Source organism: Anomaloglossus baeobatrachus, chromosome 12 (genome assembly GCF_048569485.1).
Source record: "Anomaloglossus baeobatrachus isolate aAnoBae1 chromosome 12, aAnoBae1.hap1, whole genome shotgun sequence".
Lineage (NCBI taxonomy): Eukaryota > Metazoa > Chordata > Amphibia > Anura > Aromobatidae > Anomaloglossus > Anomaloglossus baeobatrachus.
In genome coordinates this window covers 131,369,733-131,397,103 of record NC_134364.1, presented here as the reverse complement: position 1 = coordinate 131,397,103, position 27,371 = coordinate 131,369,733, and the positions used below count along the sequence as shown (strand labels likewise).

At 49.0% G+C, this 27,371-nt stretch overlaps 1 protein-coding gene across 1 annotated transcript in view; it reads right to left on the bottom strand.

The window, feature by feature from the left end:
* Positions 1–4,964: 4,964 nt before the first annotated feature.
* INO80 (INO80 complex ATPase subunit) overlaps positions 4,965–27,371 on the bottom strand; it is a 322,016-nt gene continuing 299,609 nt past the window's right edge. Inside the window, exons 35-36 of the mRNA XM_075331242.1 lie at positions 14,814–15,014; positions 4,965–5,936 (exon numbers count right to left, since the gene is read on the bottom strand). Of these exons, the coding sequence (XP_075187357.1) occupies positions 5,722–5,936; positions 14,814–15,014 (416 nt within the window). The 3' untranslated portion in view covers positions 4,965–5,721. The remainder of the gene's footprint in view (positions 5,937–14,813; positions 15,015–27,371) is intronic.

Genomic DNA, 27,371 nt, shown 5'->3' with positions numbered 1-27,371 from the left:
GCACACATTTAAGCGGGCCCTAAAAACGCATTTCTTTAGACTAGCCTATCCCCTCACTGCCCTGATCTAATCTAGTCTCTTTCTGCCCTTCACAAAATTTACTTCCAATTCTTGTCCCCTGCATGATCCATTCCTCTTCATGTATTTTTTACACTCTGTATGTATATATTCTGGCTGGTGACCGGTCCATGCAGCTGGTTTTGAATCCCCTATTAAATCGATGGCTGGACCATATATGACAAGCATTTCTCCCCCCATTCACCTTTTGTGCCCCCCTATTTCCTCATAGACTGTAGCTTACGAGCGCGGCCCTCAGTCCTCTTGTATCTGAATGTTATTTTGTATTGTCTCATATTGTCTGTATATGTCCCCGCTGAATTGTAAAGCGCTGCGGAATATGTTGGCGCTATAGAAATAAAAACATATTATTGTCAGATTGGGGCCATGGTTTGGTAACTTCGCCTACACACAATGACTGTTCAGCTTCCATTGATTTATGCCTCTTTCAGAACGGGCAGCAACAATTACTTTCATTTGAGATTTTTTTAAAGATTGCATGAAAAACTAATGCTCAGTGTAACGCTCGGTTCTGTACCAGAGGGGGTAAGTAGATGTCTTTGAATGAGACCCCCCATTAGACCCTGCCTAATTTTCAGTTAATATTTTTCATGGTAATCCATGCTGCATCTTTAGACAATTAAGTCTAAGCTTTTCTGATTACTTGGCTTACTTTGTGCCCAAATTTTGGTGCATTGCGGTAGCTTAGGCTGCGTCACTTGATGGACAAACCTAAATCTACAAGTCAAAAAGAAAAAATTTCCCAGAAAAATTCTTGAGTTCCCGATTGACTTCCATTATACTCGGGTACTTGATTAACATCCACCCAAGCATTAAGTGCTCGTTACGAGTATGGTCGCTCATCACCAGTAATGGCCCTATGGAACAGATTAACAGAGGCCTGGATGAGCAAGACCCAAGAAGCGTCTACCCAGTGGGCAGTGTTGTAGCTTAGCCCGGCCGTACACATTGAAACCAGAGAACAATGGTAGCATTATAGGTGACATCTGCCAAGAGCATTCCGGCATGACAAGGCAACCGAACATCCGGATGGAGCTGAGGCAGACAGGTAGACCTGCACAGCCCTGACTACATCACAATCTGTAAGATCCTTTCCGGGAGATAACAGGCAAAGTGCCTAAAAGAAGAATAATCTCCTCATTAAGGTGGAAGGTGGAGAACAAGCTAAGGAAAATAAGAAAGACAAGTGAGAGTCACCACTCAGCGCCTCGCTGTAACGCCTGCCTGGATCCACAGACTCAGATGGGCTGTAACGGGGAGGCTAGAGGGAAGTCACTCACCAAGCAGGACCCCCAGAACCCTGAAACCCTTTAACCCCTATACAGGGATTTGGAATTACACAGGGAACTGGAGATCACTACTTGTGGAAAGCTGCAGTCCGATGAGAGTAGTCGTCAGGCAGGGTCAAACCAGGAATAGCGGAACAGGGACAGAATCGGCAGGCAGTGACGTAGTCAGCAAACGTAGCAGAGGTCAGATCCGGGTCGGGCAGCAAGGTACAAAAACAGTAGGCAGAAGAGTAGTCAAAACACGCAGAAGTCAACACAGGAATCACCAACAGAATAGGATGTAACAGGAGCCAGGAAAATCAGAACTATATCTGGCAGTAATCATGTGACAGGAGGAGAAATAAGAAGGGTGTGGTGTCTTCCCATTGGCTGTAGCTGAACGCTGGCAACTTCAGCTGGAAGACACATGCCACCCACAGTCAGCCAGCGGTACTGCAGATCCCAAGCTAACCCAGCCCAGTGGATGATCGGAGCCTGCGCCCACTGGTGCTGCTGGCATCGACTTCTCTCCCATCACCAGCACCATCCACGGCAGGAACACGGCGTTGCCTGGCGATCGGAGCAGAAGTCGCTGGAGCAGACTCCGGCGGTGACGTAACACTCACCTGATGGAAGAGATCGCTAGAGAAAACAAAAAGAGAGAGGGTTCGCTCCTAACTAGAGATGGAAAGACTCGCAGAAAACCGGGATCGGCGGGTCCCTGATAATTTTCTTTTTAAAAAATCCAGTTCCAGTCCGGAATCCGGTACCTCTATAAGCCTACAGAAACCAGAATCCAGAGATTAAAAATGTTGGTGCAAGGGATAGAAGGATATGAGCATGCGCGGTGTACTCATTGAAGATCCGTCATACAGGCAAGCTGCTTCCAGGTCACGCATTCACTTCCGGGGCTGCGTGTGTCTAGATCGTGCACTAAAAATAAAGGTAAATGCTAAAATGTATAAGCTACTTCCAGGTATGACTTAATTTGTCACGTGATGGGAGGCATAATCAAAATGCAGCCCTGTTTAGAATAAACATTCTCTTTCTAAGTCCACGTGGGCATGAAGTAATAGCAGCAAAGATCTGAGGATAAGACCCTACATGCAGGGGCGGGGGAAGGGATGAGCGGATCTCTGTGCCTGCAATGTGTCCTCCTCTGCTCATCCTGAGCCCCCTGCTGCATGCTTTCTGCTGCATGTGTCAGGAGGCCCAGGATGATCTGCGCCTGCGATGATGTGTCCTCCTAAGCTCATCTTGAGCCCCCTGCTGCATGCACCCGCGATGATGTCCTTCTCTGCTCAGGCAGACGCTGTCACACAGGCTGGGGGCACGACTTACTGCAACCAATCACAGAAGCCAGGATGGCCAGAGGACGGGGAAAGCAGTGCATATGAAATGAGCACTAATGAGCAGCCTAGGGAGGCTGCAGCAGCAGCAGCGTACAGCCGCGCGGGAGCAGTTTACAGCTGTGCCAGAGCCTCGATAAGTATGAAGCGCTGGCTTCATTCTTATTTTCTTTATTTTTTATTTATTTTTAATTTCTTGAGTACCAGATCCGAATCAAACACTCGGAATCTCAGGCCCAGCACCCGGTCAACTTTGAAACTGTGCGGATCCGGGCTTTTACAGTCGAGGTCTGCCAATCCTTACTCCTAACCTAACCAATGCTCAGACAGGTCTGAGACTCAGCCCCGTTTATGACTCCACCTGATACTAAGCTAAACTGAATAACTGGGTGTCTGCTATCCAGATGTAGTCTAGTGGGGGGGGGAGGGGGGGTCCGCTTTTTTGTAAGATCCATTCTTAGTGTCAGTCTCCAGGTGGCAGCCTATTGACCCATGGTTCCTGTGTCCCCCAGTGAAGTGACAGAGAAAACAAGTTTTTTCTTATCAGCAGGATTTGTGGATTATCTAATGTGTATAAGTCCAGCCTGGACAGCAGCGGATTTACAGTGATAACATGAATTCCACGAGCTGGCGCCACACACCGCTCCTGGAATTCTCGTGTGCGGCTCACTTAGGCAGTGTCAGTGTGCACTGCGCATGACTGGATGTTCAGAAGGTCTGTGGATGGCCATCTTCTGAAATGTTGGTCCCGCGCAGTGCGCTACTGAAGCTGGGAAGCGTACACCTGGCTTCTGGGGCGCACTGATGAGGCCAAAATGTGCCTCTCTAGGTTACTAAAAAGACAGCCAGACACATCAGATAGCTGTCGGCTGCTCACTCGCCTGACAGCCGTCTCTCGTGCTCAGGAAGGGGTAATGTTGAGTTCCTGCACTCCTGGCTCTTATGCAGGAACGCGCTCTGACTTCCCACAATGTTGCTTAGTGTCTCTGCCTCTCCTCCACGTAGTATCTCCTCCCCCGCCTCCCGAAGTCTGTGCGAGCTTCACAGCACCTCCAGAAATGCTAATATAGAGTGTGCACGTGTGCCACTACCCCTCTCTTATAAACCCAGCGTGCCACTCCCATGGATTGGCTCCCAGACTATTGCTGAGAGGCACTGGGTATTTTGGGCTAGCTCCCACTAGGGCAGTTGCCTGTTCAACACCATAGTTCCTGTTAGTCAATTAATTTGGTCATCCTGCTGGTCTCGTCCTGTTCCTGCCTGCCCCTGGTCCCAGCCCCTCCTGCCTGTTGGCACCTGGGTCCAGCCTGTCCTGGTTCCAGCCCGTCCTGCCTGTTGGCACCCGGGTCCAGCCTGTCCTGGTTCCAGCCCGTCCTGCCTGTTGGCACCCGGGTCCAGCCTGTCCTGGTTCCAGCCTGTCCTGACTGTTGGCTACTGTTTCTAGCCTGTCCTGCCTGTTGGCACCTGGGTCCAGCCTGTCCTGTCCTGGTTCCAGCCTGTCCTGACTGTTGGCACCCGGGTCCAGCCTGTCCTGGTTCCAGCTTGTCCTGACTGTTGGCTACTGTTTCTAGCCTGTCCTGCCTGTTGGCACCTGGGTCCAGCCTGTCCTGTCCTGGTTCCAGCCTGTCCTGACTGTTGGCTACTGTTTCCAGCCTGTCCTGCCTGTTGGCACCTGGTCCCAGCCTGTCTTGCCTGTTGGCACCTGGTTCCAGTTTAGTCCTGCCCATACCTGGCTATCAACCCGTCCTGCCTGTTGGCACCTGGTTCCAGTCCCGTCTGGTCTGTACCTGGACTCTGCCTGTCCTTCCTGCCCTGTTTGTACTAAAGACACTGTCTGCCCTGTTGGTGCTGCCTGCCCTGAGCTACCCTGGTGGTCTCTGTCCGCACTGGAGACTCAGTTCCGCCTGCTCCTGTGTCTGCCCCCGTCCTGAGGGTCAGCTGCTACAGTTCTGATCCTCTACCCCACGGAGAGGTACACCCGGGGTTCCCCTGTGGTCCAGTGGGTCCGCTTCTAGCTTGCCGCAGTAACTTTACCCGGTGGGTAGCGTGACAGAAGGCTTGGTTTGCTAAGTGCTGCTGTGTTTTCTATGAAAAAGCCGCAGACAGACATCTCTGCTGGAAATCCGGCAGAACAAAGCGGTTGGCCGTCCAAAATCAAATGTGCCTGATTGACAGAAGCCCTGACAATCAGCCGCTACCAGTGAAAACTCAGTATATCATCTATAACAGAAAAATCACGAAATTCCCAAAGTAGCTAAAATTACTCAATTTATTATTTTATCTTCAGTTAGTAAAACAAATGTATACATATATACAAATCTGGATATAAAAATAGACAACACGTTGTAAAGAAGAGAAGAAAAATAACTTTGCATCGGTTTCCTGCTATTCTATGTATTTACACACAAGTGATTATGCTGCAAAACTGACCAAAAATGTAAGAGTGCAAATCATCACAGGGGTCATCTGTTGCCCCCCTTCTCTTTTTTGCGAGCCCTTCTTGTGGCGAGGTGGTCTTGATTCGAGTGATCTACAGATTCTCTTCAGTTTACATTACACTTTTGAAAAGGAGTGAATATGTTAAAAAGGAGGTAGTAGGCAGCGCTCTGCTATGTACATCTGATCCGGCCCTTTATTGGGAAGCAGGTACCCTCGCTGCGGGACCATCCAAACAGAACACAAGGACTTTTCTCTCTGGCGCGTTGGCTTGTCCGCTTTGTGCAGAGCATTCTCTCGGTATCCTCCGGTATTTTTGCAGATCGGTAATACATTTGGATGATGGACCAGAGGAGGGTTATACGGTTCCCGCGGTGGGAGAAATCCGTTTATGTACACAAATTTATAGACATATTTGATTGATCTGCGGTGGCGGGATTCTAAGGGATAGGATCAGCGGTTTAATGTAGACATCACATGGCAGACATCTTGGAGACGGGTGAATATTGCAGTTGTGCCGCACATTTTTAGGACAATGTTTGTCTGTAAATCTTTGGTTGCATAAGACCTTGCAGAGTAGAGGCGTCGGATTACAAGCTCCCCGGGTTTCCAGTTGTTTTGCCGTGTCTTCGCGATGATGTATCCGGTGTTTTGCTACTAGGGTTACTGATTTTGGAAGAGCTCGGTGCACTGCTTCCTTTGCTCAGGGGAGAGTTAATTGGGGAGGAGGAATTTAAATGGCTAAAATCGGAGGCTCCATAAGTTCTTAATGGCGGTGCTTGAAGGGTGCTGTTCGGCTGGTGACCTACAGAAAGATGAAAATAGCAATTAGTAAGAAAAAAAATAAAAAAATGTAAATGCAAAAATTGGTAGCAACAAAAGTGAGTACACCCCTAAGTGAAACTGGCCAAATTGTGACTATTTTGTGTGGCCACCATTATTTTCCTAACTCTCTTGGGCCTGGAGGTCACTAGAGCTTCACAAGAGTCGCTGGATCCTCTTTCATCCTCCATGTCGACATCCTGGAGCTGGTAGATTTTACGGACCTTGGTCTCCTCCATTTTCCATTTCAGGAGGCCCCACAGATGCTCCATAGGGTTTAGGTCTGGAGACGCTCGGCCGGTCCAGCACCCTTACCCTCAAGTTTCTTAAGCGAGGCAGTGGTCTTCTTGGAGATGTTTGGGTTCGTTATCATGTTGGAATATGAAGGGAGGTGATCATGTTCTGCTTCAGTATAATCACAGTACATGTTGGTATTCATGGTTGTCTCAATGAACCGCAGCTCCCCACAGCCGGCAGGACTCATGCAGCCCCAAACAATTACACTCCACCACCATGCCTGACTGTTGGCAGGACACACTTGTCTTTTTACTACTTACCTGGTTGCTGCCGCACAGGCATGACACCATATGAACAAAATAAATGTATCTTTGTGTCATCAGACCACAGGACATGGAACCACTGATCAATGTACTTAGTCTGCTTGTCTTCTGCCATCTGTTTGCAGGCTTTCTTGAACATCATCTTTAGAAGAGGCTTTACACACCAATTTTATGCAGTGTGTGGCGTATGGTCTGAGCACTGACAGGCTGACTCCCCACCCCTGTAACCTCTCCAGTGTGTGGCGTATAGTCTGAGCACTGACAGGCGGACCCCCAACCCCTGTAACCTCTACAGTGTGTGGCATATGGTCCAAGCACTGCTAGGCGGACTCCCCACCCCTGTAACCTCTGCAGTGTGTGGTGTATGGTCTAAGCACTGACAGGCGGACCCCCCACCCCTGTAATCTCTGCAGTGTGTGGTGTATGGTCTCAGCACTGACTGCGGACCCCCCACCCCTGTAATCTCTGCAGTGTGTGGGGTATGGTCTGAGCACTGACAGGTGGACTCCCCACCCCTGTAACCTCTGCAGTGTGTGGTGTATGGTCTAAGCACTGACAGGCGGACCCCCCACCCCTGTAATCTCTGCAGTGTGTGGTGTATGGTCTCAGCACTGACTGCGGACCCCCCACCCCTGTAATCTCTGCAGTGTGTGGTGTATAGTCTGAGCACTGACAGTCGGACCCCCCACCCCTGTAATCTCTGCAGTGTGTGGTGTATGGTCTGAGCACTGACAGGCAGACCCCTTACCCCTGTAATCTCTGCAGTGTGCAGTGTATGGTCTGAGCACTGACAGGCGGACCACCCACCCCTGTAACCTCTGCAGTGTGTGCTGTATGGTCTGAGTACTGACAGGCGGACCCCCCACCCCTGTAATCTCTGTAGGTGTGGTGTATGGTCTGAGAACTGACAGGCGGACCCCCCACCCCTGTAATCTCTGCAGTGTGTGGTGTATGGTCTGAGCACTGACAGGCGCACCCCCACCCCTGTAACCTCTGCAGTGTGTGGTGTATGGTCTGAGCACTGACAGGCGGACCCCCCACCCCTGTAACCTCTGCAGTGTGTGGTGTATGGTCTGAGCACTGACTGCGGACCCCCCACCCCTGTAACCTCTGCAGTGTATGGTCTGAGCACTGACAGGCGGACCCCCAACCCCTGTAACCTCTCCAGTGTGTGGCATATGGTCCAAGCACTGCTAGGCGGACCCCCCACCCCTGTAACCTCTGCAGTGTGTGGTGTATGGTCTAAGCACTGACAGGCGGACCCCCCACCCCTGTAACCTCTGCAGTGTGTGGTGTATGGTCTAAGCACTGACAGGCGGACCCCCCACCCCTGTAACCTCTGCAGTGTGTGGTGTATGGTCTGAGCACTGACAGGCGGACCCCCCACCCCTGTAATCTCTGCAGTGTGTGGTGTATGGTCTGAGCACTGACAGGCGGACCCCCACCCCTGTAACCTCTGCAGTGTGCGGTGTATGGTCTGAGCACTGACAGGCAGACCCCCCACCCCTGTAATCTCTGCAGTGTGTGGTGTATGGTCTCAGCACTGACTGCGGACCCCCCACCCCTGTAATCTCTGCAGTGTGTGGTGTATAGTCTGAGCACTGACAGTCGGACCCCCCACCCCTGTAATCTCTGCAGTGTGTGGTGTATGGTCTGAGCACTGACAGGCGGACCCCCACCCCTGTAACCTCTGCAGTGTGCGGTGTATGGTCTGAGCACTGACAGGCGGACCCCCCACCCCTGTAACCTCTGCAGTGTGCGGTGTATGGTCTGAGCACTGACAGGTGGACCCCCCACCCCTGTAATCTCTGCAGTGTGTGGTGTATGGTCTCAGCACTGACTGCGGACCCCCCACCCCTGTAATCTCTGCAGTGTGTGGTGTATAGTCTGAGCACTGACAGTCGGACCCCCCACCCCTGTAATCTCTGCAGTGTGTGGTGTATGGTCTGAGCACTGACAGGCGGACCCCCCACCCCTGTAATCTCTGCAGTGTGTGGTGTATGGTCTGAGAACTGACAGGCGGACCCCCCACCACTGTAACCTCTGCAGTGTGCAGCTTATAGTCTGAGCACTGACAGGTGGACCCCCACCCCTGTAACCTCTGCAGTGTGCGGTGTATGGTCTGAGCACTGACAGGCGGACCCCCACCCCTGTAATCTCTGCAGTGTGCGGTGTATGGTCTGAGCACTGACAGGCGGACCCCCACCCCTGTAATCTCTGCAGTGTGTGGTGTATGGTCTGAGAACTGACAGGCGGACCCCCCACCACTGTAACCTCTGCAGTGTGCAGCTTATAGTCTGAGCACTGACAGGTGGACCCCCACCCCTGTAACCTCTGCAGTGTGCGGTGTATGGTCTGAGCACTGACAGGCGGACCCCCACCCCTGTAATCTCTGCAGTGTGTGGTGTATGGTCTGAGCACTGACAGGTGGACCCCCCACCCCTGTAATCTCTGCAGTGTGTGGTGTATGGTCTCAGCACTGACTGCGGACCCCCCACCCCTGTAATCTCTGCAGTGTGTGGTGTATGGTCTGAGAACTGACAGGCGGACTCCCCACCCCTGTAATCTCTGCAGTGTGTGGTGTATGGTCTGAGAACTGACAGGCGGACCCCCACCCCTGTAACCTCTGCAGTGTGTGGTGTATGGTCTGAGCACTGACAGGCGGACCCCCCACCACTGTAACCTCTGCAGTGTGCAGCTTATAGTCTGAGCACTGACTGCGGACCCCCCACCCCTGTAACCTCTGCAGTGTGTGGTGTATGGTCTGAGCACTGACAGGCGGACCCCCCACCCCTGTAATCTCTGCAGTGTGTGGTGTATAGTCTGAGCACTGACAGTCGGACCCCCCACCCCTGTAATCTCTGCAGTGTGTGGGGTATAGTCTGAGCACTGACAGGCGGACCCCCCACCCCTGTAATCTCTGCAGTGTGTGGTATATAGTCTGAGCACTGACAGTCGGACCCCCCACCCCTGTAATCTCTGCAGTGTGTGGTGTATGGTCTGAGCACTGACAGGCGGACCCCCCACCCCTGTAACCTCTGCAGTGTGTGGTGTATGGTCTGAGAACTGACAGGCGGACCCCCCACCCCTGTAATCTCTGCAGTGTGTGGTGTATGGTCTGAGCACTGACAGGCGGACCCCCCACCCCTGTAACCTCTGCAGTGTGTGGTGTATGGTCTGAGTACTGACAGGCGGACCCCCCACCCCTGTAACCTCTGCAGTGTGTGGTGTATGGTCTGAGCACTTACAGGCGGACCCCCCACCCCTGTAACCTCTGTAGTGTGTGGTGTATGGTCTGAGCACTGACAGGCGGACCCCCCCCCCACCCCTGTAACCTCTGCAGTGTGCAGCTTATAGTCTGAGCACTGACTGCGGACCCCCCACCCCTGTAACCTCTGCAGTGTGTGGGGTATGGTCTGAGCACTGACAGGTGGACCCCCCACCCCTGTAACCTCTGCAGTGTGTGGTGTATGGTCTGAGCACTGACAGGCGGACCCCCCACCCCTGTAATCTCTGCAGTGTGTGGTGTATGGTCTGAGCACTGACAGGCGGACCCCCCACCCCTGTAACCTCTGCAGTGTGTGGGGTATGGTCTGAGCACTGACAGGCGGACCCCCCACCCCTGTAACCTCTGCAGTGTGTGGGGTATGGTCTGAGCACTGACAGGTGGACCCCCCACCCCTGTAACCTCTGCAGCAATGCTGGCAGCACTGATACATTTACTTTGAAAAGATAACCTTTGGATAGGACGCTGAGCACATGCATGTTTGGGAGAAATTCATGGCAATAGCACCTTTAGAAACACAATTACTTGGAAAACTGATGACGTGTTCAATATTTATTTCACCCGCTGTATATATGAACATACACACGCACATACACTACTCAAAAGTCAGGCATATTTGGCTTTTGGGTGAAATTTATGGAGAACATAAAAGGTTAGAATCGTAGCATGGTAGAGTTGGAAGGGACCTCAAGGGCCATCGGGTCCAACCCCCTGCGAGTGCAGGTTTTCCTAATTCATCCCAGCCACAGTATATGTTTATCCAGCTTCCTCTTGAAGATTTCCATTGATGGAGAGCTCACTAATTCCCGCGGTAGCTACAGTACAGCAATATTTTATCATGACAGTCGGGCATTTTAGTAGAAGCGTGCATAAGTGATTTCCTCATCTCAAACAATATATTGAGACAAAAGTCAACACCAGTGGTGGGTATACCCCAAAAATGTCAATGTCTCAATAACTTGCCATGTGGCCTTGAGCATCAAATACAGCTGACAATGTTGTCTCATGCCATTCAAACTGGAGTTATTGTCTGCAGAGGTCGGCATCTCACTCTTCTGAAGGGAGGCCTTAAGGTCATTCAGGTTCTGGGGTACAGAGGTTTGACCTCTACACGGCGCCTCAGCTGATTCCATAGGTTTTCTATGGGATTCAGGTCTAGAGAAACTGCAGGCCGCTCTATTTGAGGTTCCCAAGTCTCCCCAGCAGCCATTCCTTAATGATGTGTCATGTGGTGTTCTGCTCTGCACTTGTTAGGTGTCATGGCAGCGTCAGACTCTGTTCACACTGCAGAGTCTGTTAGGCAATCTAGTGTCTCTTAGTTGTTCAGCCAGTGCTGGGCGTCGGCTGTTTCTTGTTCACTGCTCATCACTCCAGCAGGGGTTATTTCCCGCTGGCTCGTGAACTGCTGTAGGAACTCAGGTTGATATGACCACTTACAGCCACCTCCACCCTTTATAAGGAGATGAGATGTATCTGGCTCCTCATCACCGATTATAGCTTCAGCGTTTCTTCAGCGCTTCCGGTCTTTAGTGTGTGATTCTGGTGATCAGTTGTATGATATCTGGTGTGTTGTGGAAATATCTCTGTTGTCAGTTTATTTTCTCCCCATATCTTATTTCTTCTTGTGTATGTGTTTTCTCTCCCCTGTGTCTGATTGCCATGTGCATGTGCTTTGGTTCTCCCCTGTCTGCGTTATTTGTGGGGTTTGTTACTTCGGTCCCGGTCCTCCCCAACATCGTCTGGTGACATCAGTGGCTGATACATAGCGCTCTCCATGATGTCTCCAACATCGTTGGCGGCCATCATTTCTGCTAACTTTCTTCAGTGACCAGCTCTGAGGTCCACTGGTCCCTCATCCAGCAAAATGATGACATCTGTGCCGTGTAGTATGGTTAGGTTATCTAGTACACAGACCGTACTGATATAAATGATTTCGATTGGTCTAACGTGATACTTGGGTGCCTCTCACCTTTTTTAAATGTGCCTAGAGTTATGCGGCATACATCGTTCGGTTCTGACGGGCATTTTTCACAATGAAGCGGTCGTCAGTGTAGGATATAGCCAGAAGACGTCCACTTCTCTGCCTTTCTGTGACTCTTCCAATCTCTCTGTATCTCTGTACAACCTGCTTGTGAAACTCTAAGCTCAGTGGCCACTTCCGTCTGAGAACATCCTGCTTGAAGCCTCGTAATGACAAGGTACTCCAGATCAATTGTTAGGTGTCATTGTGATGGTGGGATATGGTGTACTGTGTATCATGCTGTGTAGGTTCGTATTTTACGCTTGGTTCACTGTCTGTTATTTGTATTGCTTGTGTGTACATTGTATTGTCTGTAGGTAATCACCCCCTGTAGTGTTCCTGTCCCTAAGTCTGGGGGAAGGGGGCCTGGGATCCACCCAACTTCTTTGCTTAGTTGGGGAGATGAGGCAGTCTGTTTCAGAAGTTGAAGAGAGAAGGATGAAGATTGATCCTCTGGGCTGAAGGTGACTCCCCAGAGAGACTGTGAGAAATCCCGATTTCCATGGTAAAGGACTGCTGGAGGATTGTGACTTATCCCCAGGACATTTATGCCTTTACTGGAATATTTTACCCTCTGTGTGGCGGATTATTTGATAGACATTCTGGATTGCATGGAATAAATATGCTTTGGATTGCTCACTCATCTCTCGCTCTGTTGATTGTGTGATATGGGAGAAGGACCCCGTCACAGTCATCTTGGTCTCATGATGTCACAATGTGAACAGCCTGATGAGGAGGACGGTTTAATTACCCATTCTAATTGAGCCACGAAATTTATTGGGCGATTCATGGATCATGTTGTGAATTTTGCCATTAAGCTCCTTGTTAGAGAGCAGCAAGTTGTGCAAAAAGTCCTGAAACATTGAACAGTTGGACATGAGCATCCAGAAGGTCAGAGAAGGTCACATTAGGTACACCTGACAAGGTCAGAGGGCATTTTAGGATCATCCTGAAGTTTCACCAGAAAGCCAAATATCCCTAACGTTTTTTGTGAGTAGTGTATAGCAGTGGCCTTTTTTCATCAAGAAGCTTTCACCAGTTCTCGGTATAAAACTCCTTGGAATGTCACTATATTTCTGCACAGCTCAACTTGACTTTTCAAGGAACTTTCCACCAGTCCGGTCCAACTCCTTCAAATTCACCACAATTTGCACAACAAAAGTGCCGTAAATGGCGCCAGAAATACATACCAGCCCGTCTGTGGTGACATTTCTGGAGGCGCAGGCAAGTTATGAGAGGTGATAAATCCATTAATTTGGAGCATCTCACTCCAGTGCAAAGTTCATTAAGACTGGGGCAAAAAAGGCAGTCTTTGTAAAATGTGGCGGCCAGTATCAATCTAAGTACCTTATTTTTGTATCACTTCATATGCGCACCACCATCTTCTGGGAGGCACGGCATCTTCTGGGAGGCACGGCATCTTCTGGGTGGCACAGAATCTTCTGGGTGGCACAGCATCTGGGTGGCACGCCATCTTCTGGGTGGCACAGCACCTTCTGGGTGGAACGCCATCTGGGTGGCACGTCATCTTCTGGGTGGCACAGCACCTTCTGGGTGGCACAGCATCTTCTGGGTGGCACAGCACCTTCTGGGTGGCACGCCATCTTCTGGGTGGCACAGCATCTTCTGGGTGGCACAGCATCTTCTGGGTGGCACAGCACCTTCTGGGTGGCACAGCATCTTCTAGGTGGCACAGCATCTTCTGGGTGGCACAGCACCTTCTGGGTGGCACAGCACCTTCTGGGTGGCATGCCATGTTCTGGGTGGCATGCCATGTTCTGGGTGGCACAGCATCTTCTGGGTGGAACGGCATCTTCTGGGTGGAACGGCATCTTCTGGGTGGCACAACATCTTCTGGGTGGCACGGCATCTTCTGGGTGGCACGGCATCTTCTGGGTGGCACGGCATCTTCTGGGTGGCACGGCATCTTCTGGGTGGAACGGCATCTTCTGGGTGCCACAGCATCTTCTGGGTGGCACAACATCTTCTGGGTGGCACGGCATCTTCTGGGTGGCACGGCATCTTCTGGGTGGCACAGCATCTTCTGGGTGGCACGGCATCTTCTGGGTGGCACGGCATCTTCTGGGTGGCACAGCATCTTCTGGGTGGCACGGCATCTTCTGGGTGGCACAGCATCTTCTGGGTGGCACAGCATCTTCTGGGTGGCACGCCATCTTCTGGGTGGCACGCCATCTTCTGGGTGGCACAGCATCTTCTGGGTGGCACGCCATCTTCTGGGTGGCACAGCATCTTCTGGGTGGCACGCCATCTTCTGGGTGGCACAGCATCTTCTGGGTGGCACAGCATCTTCTGGGTGGCACAGCATCTTCTGGGTGGCACGCCATCTTCTGGGTGGCACCTTCGGGCTCTCTCCGCTCTGGGAATTGTTGTAGGGCACATGTTCACGCCTCGTCATTCTTTAACACATTGTTCTAAGAATGGTGACCTCATGGAGATCACATTACTCAGTGCAAAGGACGGGGAGAATGAGGCGGTGACGTCAGACTAGTGTATAGCCATAGTGTTCTTTATAAAATGGCGTTTCCAGTTTCGGAAAACTCCTGTGTCATAGCTGTAGCTATTTGTGCGTCACTCACCCTCACCAAAAGCCTGAGTGTTGTAAGGTGAGCGCTCGATGAGATCACGTTATTTAGAGGTTATAAGATTGATGCAGCAACGTCTACATTACTGAATCAAACCAAGGCCTCACAGTAGCGCAACGATTTGCCGTCATTCCCATGCACAGACCATGATCTCTTCCCAAAGCCGCGAGGTCTTGTGATATCTCACTGTTCAGGTGCCAGCGATCTGCTAGCCATACCGGCAACCTCTGGGCCGGCAGCCAGAAGGCGACTTTTATCGGAAAGTCAGCGCTTTGCACACCCTGCATGTAGACATTACCCCAATATTTAAAAAGTTGACTGATAACATAAAAGCAAAAATTACATCTGCAATCTGGTGATCGTTACTCTTTCAGATGTGACTCATTATCACCTTTTGATACATTGTATCCATATGCTGCAAACGCTGCGGCGGCACCGGCCATCGCTCCCGCCATCGCTGCTGCACTGCCAGCTGTGGACTTTCGGCTTCGAGATTTCCTCCCCTTTGCTCCGTTTCCACTGGTTTTTGTACGGCCGCGGTTGCGGTTTGTATTTGCTCTTCCGCTAGTGGAGGTCTCCGGACTGAAAATTCCTGTACCAAAAAAACAAAGCGATCAGAAGATCCAATCTCCTCCTTTATTGATCACTATCAAAGCCGGCAGAAAGCAACTATAAAAGTTCTTAAAAAAACCTGGAAACCACATCCTATTCCCGGAACGGTACCTCTCCTCTCCAGAGCAGCACTTCATATCAGACAAGGGCAGGCAGCTAGAAAGTGTTTTTCCGTTTTTGTTTTTTCCTCCCCTTTTTCCAACAGCCCAAACCTTTTCTATATTTCTATACTCTGTACTGTGTAATGGCTGTGTCTGACCATGCAGAGGCATGGCTGGCACATACCACAGCTCTGGCAAGGGGAGGAAGCACAGAGTATACAGACAGGACAGCATGGAAAGCATGGAATTGCATCTGATTCTTCCTGTGACGTAAAACATTGTTTTTAAACAAACAGGGAAATGTATTACCTCACAGAAAACAGCTGCTGTTATCCTGTGCTGTCCTGTCTGTATACCCTCTGTGATGCTCACCACCAGAGGGCGCAGGTACACTGGCATGGTGTAGAGATCCTAGGTGTAGTGAGACTCTTGCCCGCTAGGTGTCACTAGTACTAAGACAGGGACGGTCTTGCAGAGTAGTCGATCAAACCGAGTGTCAGAAGCCGGGAGGTCACGTCAGTACAGGGGAACAAGAGAAGCCAACGTCACATGCAAGCCGGTGGTCGGTAAGCCAGGAAGTAGTGTCAGGTACAGAAGGAGAGCTAAGTCGTGGTCAGAGAACAAGCTGAGGACACAAAGGTACAGAGGAGAGAGCGGGGGCCAGGGTCACAAAACAGGTTGAGGGTCAGGGAGACAGGGAGTACAGACAATACGGGAGGGACAGAGGTCAGGGGATGGGACGCAAGATAACAGGACAAGATCAGAACAACTCATGAAAACCAGAAGCATACACTGCAGAAACTATTACTGGCGGCGTTCCGGGTGACACAGCTCCAAGATAATGCAGAGTGATCACCCGGAACGAGGCACAACCGAATAGGCCCCTCTGACCGAGCCTGAACCTGGAGAATACAGACAACAAGAAACCACATAGGACACAATGGATCTGCAGAGAGCGGAGCTATAAGTGAATCATCACTCTCTTATGCTTCCTCCACTGACCAGGAGCTGTGGCATTTTCTGACCATGTCCCTGTACGGTCAGACACAGCCATTACACAGCTCAACATGAAAAAATGATGTATACATTCTTTCAAAAAGGAGTACAAGAGTCTATTTAGGATCAAAAAATGTTTTAATTTATTATTTTTTATTGCATCAACCCAAACCAACCAATTCCCTACACAAAATAAAAGAGATAAATGCAGAAAAAATGTATTCTAGACAGGACCAGCAGCATAACATATATTGCACGTAATAATGTCCAGAATGAACATGTAAAGTGACCAGTGCCTCTATGCAAAAAGAGCTATATTTTATTAGCAAAAGACTATGTCATCAATACTTTAAATAAAGTGTCCATGTGCATATTCATTGCACATATCCCAATAACCAATTGCTCAAGCACTGCATGAATATAAATCCTCACATGACGACTGTCAACCTGCCACTTCCGGATGTATTCAAGGGATTACGTGCTACCACCCGGTTAGTGTAACATCCCTGACTGCAGTGTTGAAATCACCTGGTCAACAGATGAAGCTGCGCTGGCCTCAACATATATCCCCAGGAAAACTCCTATGTATAAAGGCGGAAAATATGCCCTACAATATAACATACAATAATGATAATGCCACAATCAAGGCAAAGGATCATAGTATTTACCTGGGTGGAAAAGTATCCAGTTACTGCCGTCCTATTCCCCGACGTACGTTTCGCTAACCCGACTTCTAACACGACCCCATGTAGAAGCCGATTGGCTGGAGTGGGAACCCCAGGCACCAGTGGGGCGGCGGAGGAGGAGGAGTGCGGCCCACCACACCCAGGGAGAGGAGACTTGAGGAGCAGGGCACACAGCGGGACTTAAAGGGTTGGAGACGAGCACCGGACGGAGGAGGTGTTGGTGGGGTGAGTCGGAGCTGAGGAGACGGGAGATGGGGGAGTCGCCCATACCTCCTCGTCCCCAATGCAAGTGTCCCAATCTTGAAACCAGGTGGTTCGGTTACAGTTTGTTATTGACTCATACACATGAACTCAGCGTATTGCCTTAACTAAATGAAAAATTTCATTTTCATGAAAATGTCTTGGGGGGGTGGGGGTGGGTGGGGGGGATGTTCCCTATTATTTTGGTCATTCTGGGTGGGGGGGTTTGGGGGAGGATAGTTGGATGACCCTCCCTGGTTGGTGGGGCATGGGGTCACTTAGTACCAATACGCGGGGCGCGGGCCAGCGCTCTGGTCGCGTGTCAGTTCTTGTCCCTATATTTTCTTGAGCAGTCCGTGGGCTGGTTCCCGGTACTGCGTGCAGCAGCCTTGCTGCTATTCCACTTTCTTGCGCTCTTTTCTGATCCTTTTTTTTTTTTCTCTCACCTTCTCCTTTTAAAGGTTCCCTACTTCTTCCTCTTTCCTTAGCATTCCTTTTCCCCTCTTCCCTTACCCTCCGACCCCCCCCCCCCCTTCCCCCCAATCTCGCCTCTTCTCTCCCACCCCCTGATTGTTTCTCTGGGGTTTCGTGACTGAGAATGGCGGGGCAGAGGCAGGCTACATTACGGGTGGGCTCCCTAAATGTTAAGGGCCTGCATAGTCCGGAGAAGCAGTCTATCCTGTTGAACTTACTGTGGAAAAATCGAGTACAGGTCGCTTTCCTCCAGGAAACACACTACTGTGAAGCCAAACCCTATAAACTTTCGGACAGAAGGTACTCCATAGTGCATCACTCACCCTCTCCTGATTCCAGATCTCGGGGCACGAGCATCATACTATCTAGCATGCTCCCTTGGGAATTGTTAGATTCTCGGTCAGACGATCAGAGAAGGCTTCTGATGCTCAAGGGTCGTATCGCAACTGAGACATTCACATTTGCGGCAGTCTACCTACCTAATGCGGGTCAATGCCCCACCTTGCTGCGATACCTTGAGCAGATAGAGGAATTCGCTGAGGGCACTTTGGTTCTCGGGGGGGACTTTAATGTTGCGTTGGAGCCGGCGAGAGACAGTTCAAAAGGGGTGTCCAGCCTGCCACACTCGACGTTGCGGCGGATGAGACGGGGACTACATGACCACCAACTGGTGGACACCTGGCGGTTGATGCATCCATCAGACAAAGACTTCTCCTTTTATTCTGCTGTCCATAACTGTTACTCCAGGTTGGACCTCTTCTTCCTCAAGCATGGGGACTTACATTCTCTGGTGGATGCTTCGATCGAGTGCATATCATTCTCTGATCACGCCCTGATTACTATCACTCTGTCTCTCGGCGGCCCCATCGAGAGGAAGGGTCAGTGGATCCTGAACACCTCACTACTTAATGATCCTGTGACAATGCAGGAAGTGAGGGAGGCTGCGACTGAATACTTTGACCAGAATGAGGGGGAGGAGATGTCTCCCAACATTGTGTGGGAAGCTCATAAATGCGTAGTGAGGGGACTGTTCATCAAACATGGGGCCCGGTTGAAAAGGGAATGGGAGGCAGCGGCTACATCTCTCCTGGCAGACATAAGAGAGTTGGAAGCGGCACATAAGGGGTCTTTGGACGGGGAAGTGGGGGCCAACCTGGCTAGGAAGAAGGAGGAACTGCGGTCTTTATTATATCATAAGGCTAAGGGAGCACTGGCTAAGTGTAGGAGACACTTTTACGAATTTGGCAATAAAAGTGGCAGGACCCTGGCTAGAGCCTTGCGGGCACAACGAGCGAGGGGCTATGTCCCCAGAGTACAAACCTCAGGGGATAAGTGGGCCACCTTACCGAAGGATATCGCCTCCGCTTTTAAAGATTTCTACTCCTCCCTCTACTCAATAGATGAGGGACGGTCCGAGAGGGCCAGGACGGAATTGCGTCAACGGATTCAGAAGTATATCTCGGATTCGGGCTTGAAACATCTCAAACCAGAGGACGCGGCCGCCTTGGAAAGACCTCTCGGAGGAGGAGTACTGGGCAGCGATTAAAAACTCCCCCTCGGGTAAGGCCCCCGGCCCAGATGGGTTCCCCTTGCTATATTACAAAAAGATGAACTCCTTACTGATCTCCCCATTTCTCTCAGCCTTTAATAATATCTCACTTTCCGGAAAGGCTCCCTTGCCGAGGGACTCTCTGGCTGCTAACATAGTAGTTATCCCCAAAGAGGGCAAAGACCCTACTGCCTGTTCCAGCTACCGACCCATCTCCCTTCTTAACACAGATTTGAAGCTCTTCACCAAAATTCTCTCAGACAGACTCTCTCCTCTGCTGGGGGAGATCGTTCACCCTGACCAAGCTGGGTTCATGATGGGAAGGGAAGCGAGAGACAACACCACTAAGGCGTTGAACTTAATACACAAGGCTAAATCTGAAGGGTTACCTTTGATGCTCCTGTCGACCGACGCAGAAAAAGCGTTCGACAGAGTCAAATGGGTATTTATGGAAGAGGTTCTGCGGGCGGTGGGACTGGGGAAGATGATGCTCCAATGGATATGCTCATTGTACAGTAATCCCTCGGCCGCGGTTAGGGTGAACGGTCTTTTCTCAGATAGTTTCCCCATTCTTAATGGTACCAGGCAGGGCTGCCCTCTCTCGCCCTTGATCTTCATTCTGACTTTGGAACCTTTGCTTAGTCGAATTAGAAGTAACATTAACATCTCTGGCCCCAAAGCCGCTGATTCCACCTACAAAATCGCGGCGTACGCTGATGACTTACTTTTCTTTCTAACTAACCCCCGGGTCTCCCTCCCCAATCTTCTGAGAGAACTAGAAACATACTCCCTCCTTTCTAATTTCAAAATCAACATGTCAAAATCGGAGGCTCTGAACGTATCGCTTCCCCAGGAGCAGGTTATCTCGTTGCAATCTGCGTTCGGGTTTAGGTGGGCTTGTCAATCTTTGAAGTACCTAGGGGTCCAGCTGGCCGCGGACAACAGTCAATTATACAAGCTGAACTATCTCCCCCTCCTGCAGTCCATTAGAACAGACTGCGCAAATTGGGGTAGGGGCCTCTTCACTTGGTTTGGGAGATGTGCAATATTGAAGATGAACATATTGCCACGTCTCCTATACCTTTTTCAGTCCCTGCCGATCAAGATTCCGAGCTCCTTCTTCATGGAACTGGCTTCATTACACACCAGATTCATCTGGGCGAATAAGCCGGCGAGACTTTCCCGCTCTCTTTTGTGCAGACCCAAGAGCAGGGGTGGCCTGGGGACGCCAGACATGAAAAAGTATTATTGGGCTACACACATGGTCAGGGTCTTGGATTGGTGTCGACATGCTAGGCTAAAGCCGTGGGTCGCCCTAGAACAGAGCTTCTCGGACATCCCTCTTCCAGCCGCTCCTTGGCTCTCGAGTTTGCCCCCGCCCTCTCTGAGATCTCATCCAACTATTGGCACTACTTTGGAATGTTGCTCGAGAGGTGAGGTCCGTCGCCTCCTCTTGCCGGTGCCTTCCCCCATGTCACCCATAATAGGCGATCCGGACTTCCGTCTTGGCCTCTCGGACCCTGTCTTTCGGAACTGGGTTCTGGAGGGGAGATTCAGAGCCTGTCACTTGGGGGGAGAGGGAGGTTGGCCTTCTCTGTCAGCTATTAGTGGCCTCCTGCCTTCTGATCTGTTGGGGAGATGGAGGGCTATGCAGTTAAGGCACTTCATGTGTTCCCTTCCCTGCTTCACTCGGTACGCCGGGCCGCTTACGAGATTTGAGAAGTTGTGTCTGGGGGAGGGGGCCGTCCGGCACTCACTCTCCCTGACGTACGACTTGATATTGGATGCTGGGAACATGCCCCCCCGGCCTACTTACTGCAGTGGGAAAGGGACCTAGGGATCGCGCTATCTGACTCGCAAAGAAAGAACATTTTAATGCTGGCGCATAAAACTTCAATCAGTTCCAGACAGCTGGAGGCCAATTTCAAATTACTGACGAGATGGTACAGAGTACCGACTAGACTTCATAGGATGTTCCCCTCCGCTGACCCCAGCTGTTGGAGATGTGGCTCAGGTGAGGGAGACTATGTGCATATCTTCTGGTCCTGCCCTTCTCTACAGCGGTTCTGGTCGGAGGTGGGGGATGTCATTAGACTGGTGATCGGCACGAATGTTACATTGGGCCCGGAGTTGTTTCTTTTACAGCTATCGGAACTTCCGGCCCCTAAGTACAAGCGTTCCTTGCTGAGATTTCTGGTCATGGCTGCCAGGTCTTGTATTCTGCTTGGCTGGAAGTCCACTACCCCCCCCACTCTGACACAGAGGGTCTCTAAAGTGACCGATCTCATGTACATGGAGGACCTGACATCCTCTATCAATGACCGCCAGGACGAGTTCCATAGGACTTGGTTCCCTTGGTTAGAGTTCACCTACTCGGCGGATTACACTAGACTGCTTTCCGCCCCGCGGCGGTTGTGAGTCCTCGGAGAAACACCACCCCCCCCATTCCAGTCCCCCTTCCCCTCCTTCCTTCCCCCTCCGCAACCCCTTCTTCTTCTCACCCCCTCCCTTTTTTTTTTTTCCCTTCTCTCTTTTTCTCGCTTCAAGCTTTTTACTGGCTCTGCTATCTTCTTTCAGCTGTGTATTCTCTCTTCTTTTGGTTTGGTTGGCTTATAAAATCTTTAAATTGGGTCAGACTCGAGCAGGTACGGGGCCAAGGGTGGTGTCTGGGCGAAGACAGATACTATGCATGTCTTTGTTAATGTTAATACTTGCCATTATGATTATTTGCTGTCCTGTGTGGAACAGGAGATACCCTGTACTGTTATGAGTTTGGCTTTCAAAATAAAGAATTATAAAAAAAAAAGTATTGATGACATAGTCTTTTGCTAATAAAATATAGCTCTTTTTGCATAGAGGCACTGGTCACTTTACATGTTCATTCTGGACATTATTACGTGCAATATATGTTATGCTGCTGGTCCTGTCTAGAATACAATTTTTCTGCATTTATCTCTTTTATTTTGTGTGGGGAATTGGTTGGTTTGGGTTGATGCAATAAAATATAATAATTTTTTTTTTTTTTTATCCTAAATAGACTCTTGTACTCCTTTTTGAAAGAATATATACATCATTTTCTCATGTTGAGCTGTAATTAGTAATGGGAGTGTCCTTGTACTAAGGTTGACCATGTTGTGTTGATACACAGCCATTACACAGTACACAGCAGGGCCCATTATAAGAAGTAGTACTGCTAGTAGTAGTCTATAGTGCGTCTCTCCGGTTTATACAAACCCTTATAGGTAGTAATATCTGTTTGATCATCCAATGTCATCTCAGCAAAGGAACTTTTATTTTAACACATGCACTTACGGAATTTAATTTTATTCCAATATCTATTGATTAAAATGTACTTTGTCCATGTGACAACCTTTTCAAAGCACCACACCAGCGGGTTTTGTTTTTTTATTTCACCGCTGGAGTGGTGCTGTAAATGTAAGTCCCCTGCCCCCGGTCTTATACTCACCTACTATCGTCTTCATCTCGTGTTGTGCGCTTGTGAAGTAATTTCTGATTTCCGACCAGTCAGAAGTTACGAGCACAAGATGGCGCAGTGGAATTGAAATGGTGCCGAAAAAGGATGAATGTGCCGAAGGGTAAGTATAAGACGGGGGCAGGAGACCTTCAGCACCATGCTGCAGTGCTGCTATAAATGTCTTCAGTGAATACAGACCTTTTCATTACTGACAAAGAAGGAATCTTATCGGAAGAAACAGTCTTCTCCTATCTAGGTTAGAGGGGGAGGAGCTCTGCTCCTAGCTCCTCCTACCTCTCATCTACATAGAATCTTATTGGAAGCATCAGTCATTTCCTATCTAGATGGGAGGGGGAGGAGCTCTGCTTCTAGCTCCTCCTACCTTTCATCTACATAGAATCTTATCGGAAGCATCAGTTATCTATCTAGATGGGAGGGGGAGGAGCTCTGCCTCTAGCTCCTCCTATCTACATAGAATCTTATCGGAAGCATCAGTCATTTTCTATCTAGATGGGAGGGGGAGGTACTCTGTCTCTAGCTCCTCCTACCTTTCACAAACCTTCCCTGATGAAGTGGTGATACACCAATGCGAAAACGCGCGTTTGGAGGGTGTTTTCTTGTTTCTGTGGTGGGCGCGCTAACCTAGGGGTGTACTACTGATTTAATGGGTAAGCAAACAATACCTGCGTTTTTTTTAGTCCATTGTGACTGTACTAATTTTCACGGCACTTGCGCTTCATGAAATGTCTTTACCCATATGCAGTTAATCTCTAAATCAACCCCCCTTTTTTTTTGCATGTAGCCATATCCCCCCATGTGGGGGGGCACCAAACATCCCCTCTCATTGCCCTGTCCTATGACATTTAAATTAATGTCAAATAATTTTGTACTTTTTCTAGATGTAATTTTGATATTGTGAGTCTAAATAAAGAATCTATTTTACATAAATATTTGACCTGTGAACGCCAAGTTTCTTCTCTTGTTGTTAATCTCATTTAATTGGAGTGGTCCATTATGTTCTAATATACTCATTTGCATGAATTGTATGGAAATGTTTGTGTCACCCATTGTTCTCGGTACTATTCCAGCTCATTTCTGGAGTAGCATGGATTTTAAAGCACATGATGATTTATGGCTTAGTAGGATTAATGAGGTCTTAAGGGGTGACCCCAATGGTATTTTTACTACTGAAGGCACTGATATGCAGGAATCTATAAACAAAATGAAAAATTTGATGAGAAACCGGTCAAAATTGAGGTGGAATAAGCCTTTTATGGAGCGTTATCTGGAGATGGGCCTGATCCCAAGGGGACTGAGGGTCCAGGTGTTTCCATCCCACCAAGCTGATGATGAAACATTCCAAAATAGATGGGAGGATTCGGCAAACACATGTTCAAAATGTTTTTTAGACCTGTTGATTGGTTCAAATAAAAATACCCTTGCTGATCTTGAGAAGGAGATTCAAGAATTACAAGCTAATCTTGAGAAAAACTTACCTAACCCTACACTCAAAAAACTCAAGGAGGATTTTGATACGGGGTTGGAATCCAGGGTCAAAGAACTCCAGGACAGGAAGCTCCAAAACTTACAGAGGGATATCAGGGATAGGCAGGATAACAAAGTATATAGATGGTGGACCATGCCAGAACGAACCCATCCCTAATCACGTACGTCCTCCAACTCAAGATCTAGATCAGGATCAGTGATGTCCAATACTTCTGAGGAGGAGAATACATCAGATGGACACGGACAGAATCGAAATCTATTCCCAATGGAATAATAGACTCCGTCCACCCAAAAAGAGAGATATGTACTCTAATAAGGATACTCACAACACAAATGATGTTAAGGTAATCAATTTGTCAGGACATCTCCTTACGGGAGAATAGGTGGAGGTCTTAAGCAAAGGTTTGACATTTTCACCAACTAATAACATTAATTATTTTTCAGCTTTGAAAGACGTCCATCTGTTTTCACGCAAGCTGATCCTAAAAAAATTACATAATCCGCAATCAGCAGGTGTCCCTGAGGACGTGGTTGAGCAGAGGGCAATCCAGGTTTTGGAAGAACTCCTTGATGAACAAAGCTCTCAACCTCAAGGTAGGTTTCCCAAAAACACTATGTCCAGATCCACGACGTTTCCCTCTCTGTCCCTATGCGCAGTGGTGGAGATCTTTACCATGCTCGTAACAGCGGACTTGAGGAGGGTCTCCACACGCAGAAATTGTGACAATCTCTCAGTGACACAGAGAGTGGCATTACATGAACTTAGGCAAATGAATGATGTCGTCTTCAAGGCAGCGGATAAGGGGGGAAATGTTGTGGTATGGCCAATAGATAAGTACGAAAGGGAGGCTCACCGTCAATTAAGGGAAAGAGATACATATGAAAAATTGTGTGGTAGTCCTCTGGTATCATTCTCTGCGCAACTTTACCTTATACTAAATGATGCCTTGGACCAGGGTATCATTACTAAACAAGTCTTTCATGGTCTTCATGTTAAGTACCCCAAGATACCGACCCTATACCTTTTGCCCAAAGGCCACAAGGATCCCGTCAATCCCCTAGGTCGCCCCATAGTTTCAGGGCTGGATGGTCTGTGTAATCATGTTTGCAGATTCACAGACCACTATCTTAAACCCTTGGTGGAAACATTACTGTCTTATGTCAAAGACACCACCGAGGTTTTGAACAGTATTGATGGGATCCACATGGACACTGGCACCCTCTTGGTTGTAGCAGACATTGAGTCCTTGAACACTTGTATCAGACATGAAGATGGCCTGAGAGCAGCCTGTTTTTTCCTGATCGGGAGTAACTGGGATGGACGTATCTGTGAGCTGGTCCTTGAACTTCTTGAATATGTCCTGACCCACATTTTTTTTGTATTTAAAGACAATTTCTATCTACAAAAGCGGGGAACCGCGATGGGCGCGGCCTGTGCACCTTCGTATGCAAACCTCTTCCTGGGTTACTGGGAATGGGGTTTGTTTTGTGACGGTGCATACAGGCCGTAGCTAAAGTACAGTTGTGGGTCAGGTACATAGATGACCTGTTGGTCATCTGGCAAAGGACATCCTTACAATTAGAGGACTTCATGGGCCAGCTCAATCAGAATCAGAATAATATCAAACTTACCTATGATTCGAGTGACAGTGGAGTGGATTTTCTGGATATTAAAATTGATCTTGACCAGAGACATATGTTGCGAACTGATATATTTCATAGAAAGACTTCTGTAAACTCATTTTTTACACGCTACATCTGCACATACCCACTCCACTGTCCGTGCCATCCCAGTTGGTCAGTACCTCAGGGCGAAACAGATCTGCTCTTCAGAAACCAAATTTAAGCATCAGGCAGATGATCTGAGAAACAGGTTCAGAGAGAGGGGCTATGGCCAAAGGTGTCTAAAAAAGGCATATAAGAGAGCCCTGTCTACACCACGAGACCAATTATTACATGGCACTGTGCCAGCCCCGGAGGGCGAACCAGGTATTCGGTTCATAGACACCTATAATGAAAAATGGCATCTAATGATGGAAATATTTAATAAACATTGGCCTATCCTCTGCTCTGATCCTGTTCTCAAGGGTTATCTGTCTGACACACCACTGATGACAGCCAGACGGTGTAAGAACTTGAAAGATATGGTTGCCAGCCATTATGTACCACCAAGAGTAAAAAACTGAAAAGCGATAGTGTTGGCCCCCTTAAAAATAGTCTTGGTGAAATGGTGGAAGGGGATGAGGGTAAAGCCAACCTGCTGAATGACTTTTTTTCTACGGTTTTTATACAAGAAAATGCCATGGCAGATGACATGACCAGTGATACCATAAATTCACCCTTGAATATTACCTGCTTAACCCAGCAGGAAGTACGCCGCCGCCTCGAAATCACTAAGGTTGACAAATCTCCGGGCCCGGATGGCATACACTCCAGAGTACTACAGGAATTGAGTTCTGTGATAGATAGACCATTATTTTTAATCTTCTCAGATTCCTTAATAACAGGGTCGGTACCGCAGGACTGGCGCATAGCAAATGTGGTGCCAATATTCAAAAAGGGGACAAAAACTGAGCCGGGAAATTATAGGCCGGTAAGTTTAACCTCTACGGTTGGTAAAATCCTTGAGGGTTTCTTGAGAGATGCTATACTGGAGTATCTCAAGAAAAATAACCTTATGACAGAGTATCAACATGGGTTTATGAGGGATCGATCCTGTCAAACTAATTTGATCAGCTTCTATGAAGAGGTAAGTTCAAGCCTGGACCAGGGAAATGCAGTGGATGTTGTGTATATGGACTTTTCAAAAGCTTTTGATACGGTGCCACACAAAAGGTTGGTACATAAAATGAGAATAATGGGGATAGGGGAAAATATGTGTAACTGGGTTAAAAACTGGCTCAGTGATAGGAAACAAAGGGTGGTTATTAATGGTACGTACTCGGACTGGGTCTCAGTTCATAGTGGGGTACCACAGGGGTCAGTATTGGGCCCGCTTCTTTTCAACATATTTATAAATGACCTTGTTGGGGGCATGCGGAGTAGAATTTCAATATTTGCAGATGATACTAAACTCTGCAGGGTAATCAATACAGAGGAGGATCATTTTATATTACAGGGAGATTTATGTAAATTGGAGGATTGGGCTGAGAAGTGGCCATTGAAGTTTAATGTAGATAAATGTAAGGTCATGCACTTGGGTAGAGGAAATAGAATTTATAATTATGTATTTAATTGTAGAACACTGGGTAAAACAGACACAGAAAAAGACTTGGGTGTATGGGTGGATGGTAAACTTCACTTTAGTGGA